Source organism: Osmerus mordax, chromosome 5 (genome assembly GCF_038355195.1).
Source record: "Osmerus mordax isolate fOsmMor3 chromosome 5, fOsmMor3.pri, whole genome shotgun sequence".
In the NCBI taxonomy this organism is placed as follows: domain Eukaryota; kingdom Metazoa; phylum Chordata; class Actinopteri; order Osmeriformes; family Osmeridae; genus Osmerus; species Osmerus mordax.
This window is the reverse complement of record NC_090054.1, coordinates 20,268,231-20,282,592: the sequence shown is the minus strand read 5'-3', so window position 1 is coordinate 20,282,592 and position 14,362 is coordinate 20,268,231. Positions and strand designations below refer to the sequence as shown.

Genomic DNA, 14,362 nt, shown 5'->3' with positions numbered 1-14,362 from the left:
ACAGCAAGGACAGGAACTAGGAGACAAGACAGCAAGGACAGGAACTAGGAGACAAGACAGCAAGGACAGGAACTAGGAGACAAGACAGCAAGGACAGGAACTATGAGACCGGACAGCAAGGACAGGAACTAGGAGACAAGACACCGAGGACAGGAACTAGGAGACAAGACAGCAAGGACAGGAACTAGGAGACAAGACAGCAAGGACAGGAGGGAGGACATTAATCTTACTTGAGATTTTGAAACTTGCCTCTTTATTATCCTTAAAGATTGAACATGTCGTCCTATGATTGTCACTCTCTAGTCATGCTTGAGTATGTAATTGTGGTATCGTTCACAGAATTCCCTCAGGGTCCTGCATTTTAGAATTTTTATTGAGAATTCTTCTCGAATTCCAAGTAGCCAAACCCAACCATTTATCCTTTGCTTTGCACAAAGAATATTTAGAGAAAAAAAAAATGTTTGTGTGTTTTTCTTCAGCCTTCCGTCTGACCTCTGACCACTGAGTTTCAGGAAGTGTAAACATCCTACACTCTCAGCGGCGCCCCCTGGCGGCCGGGAGTGTGCTGTTTGCGCTTCCTGGCTTGGGAACGCTGCCGGAACCATCCCAGAATACTTCTTCACCGACACCACGGCAACCAGGGCAGGAAACACGGAAGGGAGGGGCCGCTCTCTGATTGGCTGTGACCCCGCGGTCCCCCGTTCCTCTCAGTCCCACTGGGACCGGAGCGAGGGACCACCCGTCTGACAACACACACAGCAGGAAACACATACACACACACATGTCTGACAACACACACAGCAGGAAACACACACACTCACAATCCTTGCACACATACAGGAAGGCTGGGAATTGGAGTTTGTAATATTTCATGAAGACTGGTGGGCTGGTGCTGATCTAAACAGTTCATCCATGTTTGAGTGACAGTTCATCCATGTTTGAGCGTGGGTTGTGTTCAGACAGGTCTCAGAGTCCCTGTGAGTCAGATACATAATGATGTACTGTTATGTGTACTGTAGGGCTGCTAATCTCATGGTCTAATCTCGTCTGTGCTGAGTGTAACCTGTGCACAGACTGACTGTTGTAAATTCAGAAGGAGAGAGCTATTGTGATCTTTCCCTTAGCTACCTCCCAGACAACATGTTTGTGAGTTCACACACAAGCAGTGTGTATCAAGATGTGTGTGTGTGTGTGTGTGTGTGTACTGTGCACCACCCTATGTCTCCTTTGAAGACCCAGTGCCTTCAACCCCAGCTGAGACGGCATGAGGAAATGTCACACACAAACACACACATGGTTTTCCCTGTCTCCCTCCCTTCCCTCCTGGAACACTCCCTTGATGACTGTCTGTTCCCGGCTCTGCCGGTGGGAAATACCGTTAGAATTGCTCCCTTCTAAACCTTGATCTTCTGCTGAACTTTCTAAGTACGTTTGTCCGTCCTTTTTGGATTAATAGAGTCTGAGAAATTAATCAAATGTAAAAACGGATATGATCTGGATCCGAACTGATATTATACATGATTAGTAACAGTTCCATAGAGGAGAACATGCTTTCACATCTTCTAACGAGTTCTATCAGAGATCACAGTAAATAACGGAGCGGGCTCGCGACAGTATTCCTCCAGTGAATACTGTGATTGAGAAGCACTTCTCTCAGCCGGACACTAGAGGGAGACGAAGCGACATGAGTTTTGCCACGGTTCCTTTTTTACGTCATATGCTATAGGTTGTGTGATCTATTTGTGTCGTCGATGTGTTGTAAATGCGTTTTTGATTTGTGGTTCATAGACATGCGGTACATGCCTTGCCAGTTTATTGTTTATATGTTTACATTATTCCATGAAAATAAAGAGTACCAAAGTAGCGGACACAATTATGGAGGGAACTCGACAGCTAGCCATGCCACTGGGAGACTAGCCTGCCAGGTACTGAGTCAAAATAAATCTACACTCCACTGTTTACCCCAGAAGGCAGATTATCCCTGACACTATAGTATTGCATGTAGTATAAGGATGAGCCCATATTTAAAGCATTTTTATCACACATTTCTCAACACAAAGCTATAACTTTTTGACTTCTTGAGAATTAGATTATGGCTTACAGAAACGTCCAGGTGAGTGTTTTATAATATATTAAATTTGTATTAAGACTGTTGTTTAGATAATGAATTATTCAATGTCTATTGGATCAATTTGTCTTGATGTAATGATATTTGACAATAAAGGTAACATATCTATCCAATGAAAGGGTCTGATGTGTGTGTGTGTGTGTGTGTGTGTGTGTGTGTGTGTGTGTATATGTGTGTGTGCGTGAAGGGGTATGAAACAATCAGCTGTTGATCTCTCTTTATAGTTTAGGGGATGTACTGAACAAGTCAGGAAGTGAGACTGAGTAAAGTTCATCTGGAGTCAGGAGAATACCGTAATCTGTGACCTGCACACTTTGACAACCGCTATCTCTGAAGCTCTTGTTGTGCTATCGTGTTTAAAATGTGTGTGTTATGAGTTTGTGTCGTGCGTTGCGAGTTTTGATATGTTCTTGGTTTTAATTTGCACTCGAAGGACTCTGATGAGGCCAAATGTACACGTCCAGAAATGGATAATAAAGTTAATCTTTTCTACTTAATATCTTTCTTTGTTCTGCGTCTCAAAAAGCAGAAGTTCGATTCAGAAAGCAGATGGAGTTTCGATCACATGACACAAACTCTACACTCCCCGAAACCTACAAACCACACACTGCAAACAAAATATTTAAAATACAACATGGTTCTTTCTTTCAAAAAGTTTGCCAAATCATGAGGTCAGTTTCAACCCAGGACTGAGAATCAATTTCTTTGAGCCCACTGGTGGAACAGACAGGAATTGTCACATGAATTAGTGGTTACAGATGAAGAGGCAACATCTGCTAGAGTTTCCAGAGGAGAACAAATGAAAAGGGGACGATTCATGGAACAGAAGCCCACACCTGCCAACCACATGTAAATTAGTAGCTTGTGTCACAAGAACTAATACCAGAAAAATCTACTTAAGTACAGTAACTCCGTATTTATACTTTGTTACTTCCCATGTCTGGTGATGAATAGGCTCAGCTTGGGTAATTCCTTCCAAGCACACACACACATTAATGATGCTCGCACACAAGTTCAACAACACACATTCATGTAAGAATATTACAATGAATATATAACCCATGAGCGGTAAGTGTGAGGGTGTTATGAGATGTTTTTGACTGCTTGGTCTACTCTGCAGGGTAGTCAATAGAGAGACACTAAAGGCCCATCTATACCACACACACAGACACACACAGTCACGTTCTGTGCCCCAGTGCCCATTCCACGAGGCAGCCGCCTCATTCTGTCAGTATGAATCAGCGCTGCACACACACAAGCTCACACACACACAAACCTTAACACAGCACAGTCCAGCCTAACTCAACACAGACCCAACACAACAATTTCATCCACACAGACCAAACACAACACAACAATCTCATCCACACAGACCCAACACAACAATCTCATCCACACAGACCAAACACAACACAACAATCTCATCCACACAGACCCAACACAACAATCTCATTCACACAGACCCAACACAACAATCTCATCCACACAGACCCAACACAACAATCTCATCCACACAGACCCAACACAACAATCTCATCCACACAGACCAAACACAACACAACAATCTCATCCAAACAGACCCAACACAACAATCTCATCCAAACAGACCCAACACAACAATCTCATCCACACAGACCCAACACTGAGAGACTCTGCTAATCAAACATTGATCAACCTCAGCCAACCACGATAAGGCTGGAACAGGGTTCATATTCAGTGGGATTTATTTCAGTAATTTAATAAAAGAAACATTGTCTATACAATCAAACTGGTAAAGACAAGATGGGAAATGTTATTTTTGTGTGTGTGTGCGCTTTCACAAGGTGTGATCGCCACTCACTGGATATCACTGACAAGGTGTATGACAGTTCCCCTGTGTTTGTGTACACCTTTACTCACACACAAAGACACACATTCAACCGATTCTCGTAAATATTGCTCAGTGTTTAAGCCTAGATTTATAGAATATTCTATAGAAATGTAGATTAATGTTTGTTGATAGTTCAACAGTAAATAGTTACCCTCTCACTTCATGTAAAATGTATCCTAATAGATTCCATATTGTTACTACAAACATCTCTCATACAAATACAGACCTGTATATTTTAAGAAAGAGATTCAGTAACCAAAAGTTTTCTTTACTTCTTTTTTAATCAGCCGTTTTTGAATACAGTGGAAGCTTCATACAAACCATGAACAGTTGTACAGTTTACAAATCGTACAGAAGTGAACATATGGACACGTCCAAATCGAAAGACGTTCAACACATGTTTAAGACAGCAGGTATCTCTACAGAGACCCACAGCATTCAGGCCTGACTCGAGAGTACTGGCATTTACTGCACTTGAGATTGTGTAGTTGGTGAGAGAGACTCAGACAAATAGAGAGCTGGAAAAAAGAGGGGAAAGAGAGAGTGAAACTGACACAGAGAGAGAGACAGCTGTATCGAAAGAAGAGGGGAGAGAGAGACAGATACAGAGAGAGAGACACAGATAGAAAGGGAAAGAGAGATACAGAGAGAGAGAGAGCGACAGCAGGAATGAAAGAAGAGGGGAGAGAGAGACAGATACAGAGAGACACAGATAGATAGGGAGAGAGAGATACAGAGAGAGAGACAGATACAGATAGAAAGGTAGAGAGAGATACAGAGAGAGAGAGAGCGACAGCAGGAATGAAAGAAGAGGGGAGAGAGAGATGTATTTTCCAGAGTGAGAGCATGTCCCCGTATATAGACGTGTGTGCGTGTCTGTACAGTAACACATACAGTACCTGTGAAAAGAACATACAAACTCTACAATTTCATATCTTCTCTACTTAATAGAAAACATACCCTTTTACTGTATAGGCCTTTTCATGTAATCTGCATTTTGGATTCAAGTAATGATGCTACAAACTACACCCATATTCTGGAGCACTCAGAACTGAAATGCTACTCGAGCCAAAAGGAATTCTGGGATAATTTGTTGTTCAAGGTACTGGGTATCAACTGCAGTACAAAACCACTACAAAGTTGTTGAAGACACATATTTCAAACTGCAAATAAGTAACAAATAGAAAAATAGGCACTTAATAAACACTACACACACATGCACACACCGTCCATACACACACACACATGTAAACACACAAATACATCCTACCATCCATTTCATCATACACATCACAACATACCTGAAAAACTCTTTACAATTATTTCAGAATTTCCTGACTAGTAGTGCGAGTTAAAAACTATACGCGAATTGGCAGCCAATCCCCTCAATTACAAGGTTCAACAGCCAATAGGAAGATCAGTCCAGGAAGCAACCAGGAAGTCATTTTCATGAAGCTCTTCAAACCCTAACCTCTGATACAGGGTTAGATATCATCTCCCCTCTCCCAGGCCTCTCTAAACCTGGATAACAGCCACTATCCAGCATCTCACTCAGGAAGACAAGGATTGTCAGAGGTGCAAGATTCCACCCAGAAACTATCTTACACACGCACCTGTGTCTCACTCCAATCATCCAATCACATCACTTGTTTCTATCATAAAACCAGTGTTGTGTTGCTCTACGGCCCTACCTAAGGCACCCAGCCTGGTCAGAGGAGACTGTATGATCATAGCTGAGTGCACGCTATCTATATATATAAAAAGAGGAATAATATAGGAGTGAACAGGGAGTAATCACAGATTAGAATACAGTTTCAGATTGTGCCTGCTACTAAACACAGATTTTAGTCCATAAAGGCAAATAAAAGACAGTATATAGGATAATATTGCTACAGTGAATACCCCACTCTCATCCCTACTCTCCCATCCCCCACTTCTCAACATATCTCTCTCCTACCACAGACTAAATCATTTAAAGCCCTTCATGTTCTACAGTGGTACAGTCTCAACGTACTCCCCTCCCCTTTCTGGGCCCCTCCCCCTCTCAGTAGACCCCTCCCTGGAGGTTCTGGCCCCGCCTCTTCCTCCCGCCCCGCTCTCCACCGAGTCCTGCCTCCCCATTTGCCTGCGTCCTCGTGGGAGAGGATTATGCTCCCTCCCCTTCCTCTCCTTCTCCGGGGTGGGCTCTGCCCTGGCCCCGCCCCCTCCCCCAGCCCCTGGCCTCCTGAGAGGGGGACCCCAGAGGAAGGCATGGGCGGGGCGGTAGTGCTGGCGCGCGTAGCGCAGCAGGCGACGGCGGTCGGCGGGGAGGCGGACGGTGTAAACGTAGTACTCCAGGGCGCTGTGTTGCATGCTGGGTAAAGTGGCGTGGCACAGCGACTCCTCCAGCAGGAGGCGCACCAGAGGACGCTTGAAGGACTCGAAGCCCAGCTCGCCCAGGGACTTGAGGATGCGCGTGATGCGGAGGTAGTTGTGCTGGGATCTGGAGGGGGAGGAGAGGGGGAGGAGGGGAGAGAGTAAAAAAAAAAAAAAAGATACAGAAGAGAGATCTTCCCTGTAAAGACACTTGGATGGAGGGATTGAACAGATCGAGTGGAAGGTGTTGATGAAGACAGCTGTGTGTATGTGTGTACGTACGTGTGTGTATGTGTGTGTACGTGTGTGTACGTGTGTGCCACTCACTCATTGAGGTGCTGGAAGCGTTCCTTCCAGTTGGAAGCTCTGGCTACGTTCCCGCTCTTATCCAGCAGCTTGATCCCATAGAAGTCCAGCATGAGGGTGTAGGCCTGGAGGAACCTGCGCTTGGCCTCGCGGGTGTTCTGGAACTCCTGTCCACGTACGGCATAACACAGATCACAACTCCGGGGAGTCAGGTGGCTGAGCGGTTAGCGAATCGGGCTAGTAATCAGAAGGTTGCCAGTTCGATTCCCGGCTGTGCAAAATGACGTTGTGTCCTTGGGCAAGGCACTTCACCCTACTTGCCTCGGGGGAATGTCCCTGTACTTACTGTAAGTCGCTCTGGATAAGAGCGTCTGTTAAATGACTAAATGTAAATGTAACTCCATGTATGAAAATGAGCTATAGACCAGAAGACAGTGCAGAAGCTAAGGTGTGGTAACTGGTGCTGTCATTCATGTTGTAGAGCGTGTGACTACAGATCCAAAGGTTGCAGGTTCAAATTCCCCTGTGTGTTGCTTTGGAGGAAAATGTCTACTGTATGAACACATTTCCACATTAGTATTTCACATTTTCCCAACCACATTTACATGTTGTAGTATTAAAACGCGTGTACTCTTATCTTTTGATATTGTGTGACGATGTGAGCATTGTGACTTTTTTTGCTGCACTCATTTCCTCTCTGGGGACAAAATAAAGTTGTATTTACTCATTTCTATTTCCTTATTAAGTTTCTTTTCCAGTCCTCACCTTCATCTCCTCCTGCGTCAGCTCCTGAGCGTAGAAGTTGAGCCCTTGTTCTCTTAACGGGAACAGCCTGGAAAACATCCACATGTTAAGGTGACTGTGTGAATTTCAGCAAGATTGACATATTCTATTAAAAATGTTTGTTGTCTAGCCCCAGTCCCTTCTCTCCTCTCTCTCTCTCCCCCCCTCTCTCTTTCTCCCCCCCCCCTCACTCTCTCGTCATTTTACTCTTCCCTTGTCTCTTATTAGCCCACAACAGAAGGTGCTAGCCACCAGTCACGCGCTCAGTTTTGTTTAGACTGCTACTAATTGATATTATGCTAATGCACATCAGGTCTGTCAGGAAGAAGGGGGGGTGGAGGGGGCAGGGATTGAGTGAGAAAGCAGAGCTAAAACTGAGGTAATGAGCTAGAAGAGCAGGTGAGTTTCGCTGTGACTGTGAATTCCTGTTTGAGATTGTTGTTATCTCCATGGTTACTCGTGACCAGGAGGGCAAAACACGCTGACGACACTAAACCAAAATCAAGACAGTTGCAGTAGAGGCCTGGCAGAGCATCACCAGGGACTTCAGGCTGTCATTGACTGCAAAGGATTTGCAACCAAGTATTAAAAGTGACAATTAGATTTATGATTATGTTAGTTTGTCCAATTAGTTTTGGTCCCTTAAAAAAGGGGGGGGGGGGGCACATATAAAATGTGTTGTAATTCCTACACCGTTCACCTGATTTGGATGTAAATACCCTGAAATTAAAGCTGAAAGTCTGCACTTAAAGCACATCTTGATTGTTTCATTTAAAATCCATTGTGGTGGTATACAGAGCCAAAATGATGAAAATTGTGTCAATGTCCAAATACTTATGGACCTAACTGTAAATAGACACAGGTGAAATACAAACATGTAAAGGTAAACACACATCTCACCACTGTATATAGGTGTGATTGTGCTCCAGTTTCTCATAATCTCCCCTCCAGGTGTTCAGGATCTCCTCTATGTAGATACCTGGAGACACAGCAGGGGGGGGGGGGGGGGTCTGCCTTAGCCACACAGCATGAACACACACACACACACACACAGTGTGTACCAGCCTACATCAACATCAGTCACCAGCCTGTCTGCACTGGGTTTACGAACAGCACATTTAACAGAGTTAATCTAGCACCACTAGTGATGATTGGACTCGTTGAGCGTTTAAATGTGGGCCTCCTCTCACGAGATGGACCTGTTTACACACTCCTGTTGTTAAATGAACTCCTAGAACTGTTTCTAGGTGATTGAAAGCAGCAGCAGCATTAATGGGAACATCCGGCAGCCAGTGTTCAAACAGCAGATCTGTTCCAACATGACCTTCAGCCAATCAAATCTCTCGAAGCTTGGGGACTGAGTTTCTAGGCTTTGTGTGCGTGTGTGTGTGTGTGTGTGTGTGTGTGAGAGTGTGTGTGTGTGAGAGTGTGAGTATCTGTGTGTGTGTGTGTGTGTGTGTGTGTGTGTGTGTGTGTGTGTGTGTGTGTGAGAGTGTGTGTGTGTGAGAGTGTGAGTATCTGTGTGTGTGTGTGTGTGTGTGTGTGTGTGTGTGTGTGTGTGTGTGTGAGAGTGTGAGTATCTGTGTGTGTGTGTGTGTGAGAGTGAGAGTGTGAGTATCTGTGTGTGTGTGTGTGTGAGAGTGAGAGTGTGAGTATCTGTGTGTGTGTGTGTGTGTGTGTGTGTGCGTGTGAGAGTGTGAGTATCTGTGTGTGTGTGTGTGTGAGAGTGAGAGTGTGAGTATCTGTGTGTGTGTGTGTGTGAGAGTGAGAGTGTGAGTATCTGTGTGTGTGTGTGTGTGAGAGTGTGAGAGTGTGAGTATCTGTGTGTGTGTGTGTGTGAGAGTGTGAGAGTGTGAGTATCTGTGTGTGTGTGTGTGTGAGAGTGTGAGAGTGAGTATCTGTGTGTGTGTGTGTGTGAGAGTGAGAGTGTGAGTATCTGTGTGTGTGTGTGTGTGTGTGTGAGAGTGTGAGTATCTGTGTGTGTGTGTGTGTGTGCGTGTGAGAGTGTGAGTATCTGTGTGTGTGTGTGTGTGTGTGTGTGTGTGTGCGTGTGAGAGTGTGAGTATCTGTGTGTGTGTGTGTGTGTGTGTGTGCGTGTGTGTGCGTGTGAGAGTGTGAGTATCTGTGTGTGTGTGTGTGTGTGTGTGTGTGTGCGTGTGTGTGCGTGTGAGAGTGTGAGTATCTGTGTGTGTGTGTGTGTGTGTGTGTGTGTGTGTGTGTGTGTGCGTGTGAGAGTGTGAGTATCTGTGTGTGTGTGTGTGTGTGTGTGTGTGTGTGTGTGTGCGTGTGAGAGTGTGAGTATCTGTGTGTGTGTGTGTGTGTGTGTGTGTGTGTGTGTGTGTGTGCGTGTGAGAGTGTGAGTATCTGTGTGTGTGTGTGTGTGTGCTCACCATCTGGAACCAGAGGAATCTTGTTCAGGTAGAAGCGAAGGTTGCGATAATCGTTGGTTTGCCGAAACTCCTTGTAGTTCTACACAGGAAGCAAAGAAGAAGAGTCACAAAAGCAGTGTTTGTGTAGATGTGTGTGTGTGTAGATGTGTGTGTGTAGATGTGTGTGCATGTGTATAAAGGTGTAAATGAACTACCGGGTAGCTGTGACGATATTTGTAGAGATCTCTTGCAGCATAAAAGCTTCTCTTCATCTTGATGGCAGGAGATCCTGACAGCTGAGAGAAAACAAGAGAAGAGAGAGGAGAGAAACAGCACGTTAGGGTTCACACACTACAAAGCTCAAAACTATCTATCATGTCTCCATCCCCATGACTCAATCAACACTGCAAATACCCAAAAGATAGTAAACTAGGTTGGCTAGTAACAGAAAATGGGGTCACTTTACTGGGCCACGATGTCTCTCAACCCTGCCCTGAACTGAGAGGTACAGAAATAGCTTCCTGTCCTTAATTTTATCTGGATGACTCAGTTTAAGTCAAATTCCAAACTAAATTGTGAATACAGTATAGCAAAAAAAACATTCAGCAAAAACACATCGGCTATGGGAAATGACATTGGGAGCCAAAGGGTAGATGTCACCTTAAAGAAGAAGGCACTCTATGAATATGATTTAATATTAGCTTTGTGAATTCAGCAGTGTGTATATTACGCTATGTCTGTTTCAGTGCCTCATAACACGTTTACCAGTTATTATTTTCACGTTTTGTTGACACTTCTTATCTAAACAATGCGCATCACCTTTCCTTCCTCTATGTCATTATTTGCTTCCCTGGGCTTTTTGTTAAATTTCTACAACGATAACGCAAATTGTGTATGCTATTAGTGTAGGCTGTGGCAGTAACCTGAGGGGATGTGTCCGTTGGATCGGCGCATCTCCCCGTATCCGTCGGGCTGACGGAATCCGAAATCCCGCTGTCGTTGTCTCCCGGTTGCTCGTCGCTCTCTGAATCCGACCCCCATGTAGAGTCGCATTCCTCCACAGTACTCGGCTCCTTGTAACGCCAACTGCCCATCAGATTTCCCATTTAACTTTGCAGCACAGAATCGCCACCGTTCTCTGTGTCCTTAGAACCTACATAATTTGGTTCTGTTGTCACGACTCAACGTCTTGCAAGACCCTCTATAAATGGCAGAATGAGGGTATTTCCAGCACTACGCGCTGAACACACCCCCGATGCGTGCGGTGACAGGATAAGAAACGGTCTCACGTGACATAGGGACAGGAGGTTACGGGCATCAGCCCTCTCAGCCCTGGGCCCAATGTCACCAGAAATGCTGGGAAACGACATAAAGCATCCGTTGCATACATTCGACATGTATTTTGCGGGATTGAGTATCGTTATGGCCATCCCATTGTAGGCTATATGCTAACCAGACTGCAATGTACATTTTCAATCAATAATCCATGTTCAATCTTAAAAAATCAAGGACCAGTGAAAAACATGTCAAATGTGACAGCTGAGTTTTCCAGCGTTGGGGAAGGCAGATGATCTTGCCGGTGTGATGTGACTGCAGGGATCAAGGTTATGGAACTGTAAACCAAGCATGCATAATCAGTGACACGGTCATATATTCACCACTAGAGAGCGGAATAGCCACTTGAAAAAGTTCAATTTCACCAGCCGGTTCCACTGCATATTTTTTCATTTGATTTTTTAATAGACTTTGGAGTCATATATAACGTTGTCAAAGAAGCCGAAGAACTTAAGACTTAGTGAGTATAATTGAATTACATAGATACATACATTAGTAGGCTGCTATTAAGATCAGTGTTCGATATATGAAAACCTCAAATGTAGACTTAAAATATGTAGACCTATCACACTGACTGACGCCGACCTTACATAGTGATCACTACAAGGCACGATCAGCTGGCTGTTGGGTTTGAGTAAGCCTTATGAAAAAGAAGATTCCATTATGAGTTTTCAAGATTCTTTCTAATCTACTTGTATTAGGGGCCGTTTAGGAAATAATTCAGACTGTCCTTAAACAAACACATATGAAACACATTCACATAGGAAACGTTCATATTAAAAACAAAACTGTTTTGAAAAAACTAGAAACTTTTTGTGTGGTGTTGTGTGTGGAAAAAAAAGTACAAAAAATTGGTTTAAAAGGTTAAAAAATATTTTCAAAAAAAGTTTGCATCATTCAAATCAAATCAAATCAAAATGTATTTGTATAGCACCTTTTTTTTTTTACAAGCAAGCATGTCACAAAGTGCTTCACATACGCCCATAGAACTGCCCCTCAACCAACAAAGACAAGGAAAAACTCCTAGAAAAGCTCACTGGAGGAGAAAAAATGGAAGAAACCTTGGGAGGAGCAATTCAGTGAAGGATCCCCTCCTCCAGAGACGGTTGGTGAAAGAGAGGAGCAGAACACAGGCTTAACATAGTCATACAGCAGGGAAATGTCAATGGGTTTTGAAACACCAAAATCCATCGTTCAACTTGGTAGATGTGGGAAGGGACCGTGAAACTCGCTGTTGCCCGTCTTGGAGACTGGTTTTCGGTTGGCGACCAGGTCCAGCGTTGGCAGACCGACGACCAGGCAGGTGCTGACAGATCAAACCCCCCACACCACAGGGGATGTGTGGAGGGGGCCCAGACAGAGGAGAGCAGGGATTGATGAGTACTTGATGAGGACTCTACTGTACTCTGTTTGTATTCTGCTCTAGGCTTTCTTGTTCTTCTCTCCCCTCTCCTCTTCTCTCAAGGGTGAAAATAATTATTTTATGTTTAGTCAAAATAACTTGAGTATTCCCACTGTTCTGACCTCAGAACTATATTTGTATTTGGTACCGACTTCTTGCCGGAGTAAATTCTAATGGCATCAGAATAAAAGGATCGTAAAAATCTCCACTACGCAATTTGCGCAAGCACAAACAACCTTCATGGTTTGGTGCAGGTTTTAGGGAGATTGTCCTGTTTTACAAATATCTACCACTAGAGAGCACCAACTACCTTCTGTAAAGAATTGTAACGTCAGCGAGCCTCCACCAAAGCTCCTTGTTAAGCACGAGAGAAGTTCCCGCATGAAATCCCACACCCAGTGATAATACAAGCATCCATTGAACGTACTCTTATCTATTATTTCTGTCTTTTCTGAAATCACCCAAAATAAAGAGAGAAAAAAAACTAACGACACGATTAACGCAACATCCTAGGCCTATTTATCACGCACTCCAGAGATGGATTGATATGGGCATTCAGTCACTTCTACTTAGTTTACATAGAAGAAGGTATAGTGGAGTTGAGTTGACAGCGTGTTGGCAGTTAGAGAGGGGGTGTGTAAAAGAGTCAGAGGCAGTAGATAACCAGGTTATTGTCGGAGACTCGGTGACAGCCAGGATGAAGGCTACTGGAAGGGAAGATGACAGGTCATTAGTCAGACAAAAAAGAAAGGATTCGGCTGTATGAGAAAATAACATCCCCCAGTGGAAATAATAGAGGCACAACACACACTTGCTTGAATTTTCAGTCATATTCACTCCTGTTATTTCTCCATCCCTTTCTAAACATATTACAAAAAGCCACACAATGTGCAAATGCACAAGATATAACTCTCTCTCTCTCACACACACACACACACAAAGAAACAAAGATTGGTGAGCTGTCAATTCTGCTCAGTGTCCGCATCTCAACATAACTATAGAAAAGAATGAATTCCACATGAATGACACACAGGGAGCATATGGACCTCTCCTGGTGAAAGAGAGAGAGAGCAAGAGAAAGAGCAAGAGACAGGTAGGTGAGAGAGATTGATTAGGTGTGTATATTCACACAAGGGGTGTGTATGTGTGTGAGTAGCTGATAAAAGTTGTTATAAATGTTCCCCTGGGCCAAGGTAAGATGGGGGTGCAGGTGTACATATTAGCATGAACATGTTAATTACCTCTGCTGCCTCTGGAGAACTTCCCGACACAGAGAAGCACGAGTCTGAGAGAGAGAGAGAGAGAGAGAGAGAGAGAGAGAGAGAGAGAGAGAGAGAGAGAGAGAGAGAGAGAGAGAGAGAGAGAGAGAGAGAGAGAGAGAGAGAGAGAGAGAGAGAGAGAGAGAGAGAAAGAGGGGGGGGAGAGAGGGGGAAGAGAGAGAGTGGGAGGGAGAGAGGGAGAGAGAGAGAAGTATGTGTGTGAGGATTTTGTGCTCATGATAGAGGTAATAAAATATTGAAGAAAAGAGAGAGAGAGAGAAAGAGATAGATGGTGGGGTTGTATATGCTGTATGTGTGTGACATGTGTGTTTGTGACACAGAGAACGAAAGAAGGAGCGACAGAGAGAGAGAGAGAGAGAGAGAGAGAGAGAGAGAGAGAGAGCGAGAGAGAGAGAGAGAAAGAGAGAGAGATAGGGGGGTTTAGATATGTGCGTGAGGTGTGTTTTGTGATAGAGGGAATGATGGATAGAATACAAGAGAGATGCAACGTAGGTGTGCTTGTTATAGAGAGAATGAAAGATAGTGTGAGAGTCA

The 14,362-nt window shown here is 44.2% G+C and overlaps 1 protein-coding gene across 1 annotated transcript; it reads right to left on the bottom strand.

Moving 5' to 3' along the window:
- Positions 1–4,290: 4,290 nt before the first annotated feature.
- ogfrl1 (opioid growth factor receptor-like 1) lies at positions 4,291–10,976 on the bottom strand. Its single transcript, XM_067236618.1, has 7 exons — positions 10,735–10,976; positions 10,027–10,107; positions 9,833–9,911; positions 8,343–8,421; positions 7,425–7,491; positions 6,681–6,826; positions 4,291–6,480 (listed from the first exon to the last, which is right to left on the bottom strand). The coding sequence occupies exons 1-7, from the start codon at positions 10,915–10,917 to the stop codon at positions 5,988–5,990; spliced, it is 1,128 nt and encodes a 375-aa protein (XP_067092719.1). The 5' UTR covers positions 10,918–10,976; the 3' UTR covers positions 4,291–5,987.
- Positions 10,977–14,362: the final 3,386 nt, after the last annotated feature.

Excerpts from the sequence above, each read along its gene's own strand:
- ogfrl1 (XM_067236618.1), bottom strand. The coding sequence starts at position 10,917 with ATGGGAAATCTGATGGGCAGTTGGCGTTACAAGGAGCCGAGTACTGTG. Across the intron at positions 10,108-10,734 it reads CAACGGACACATCCCCTCAG|CTGTCAGGATCTCCTGCCAT; the intron begins GTTACTGCCACA and ends GTTTTCTCTCAG. Across the intron at positions 8,422-9,832 it reads GATTCCTCTGGTTCCAGATG|GTATCTACATAGAGGAGATC; the intron begins GTGAGCACACAC and ends CTGTGTCTCCAG.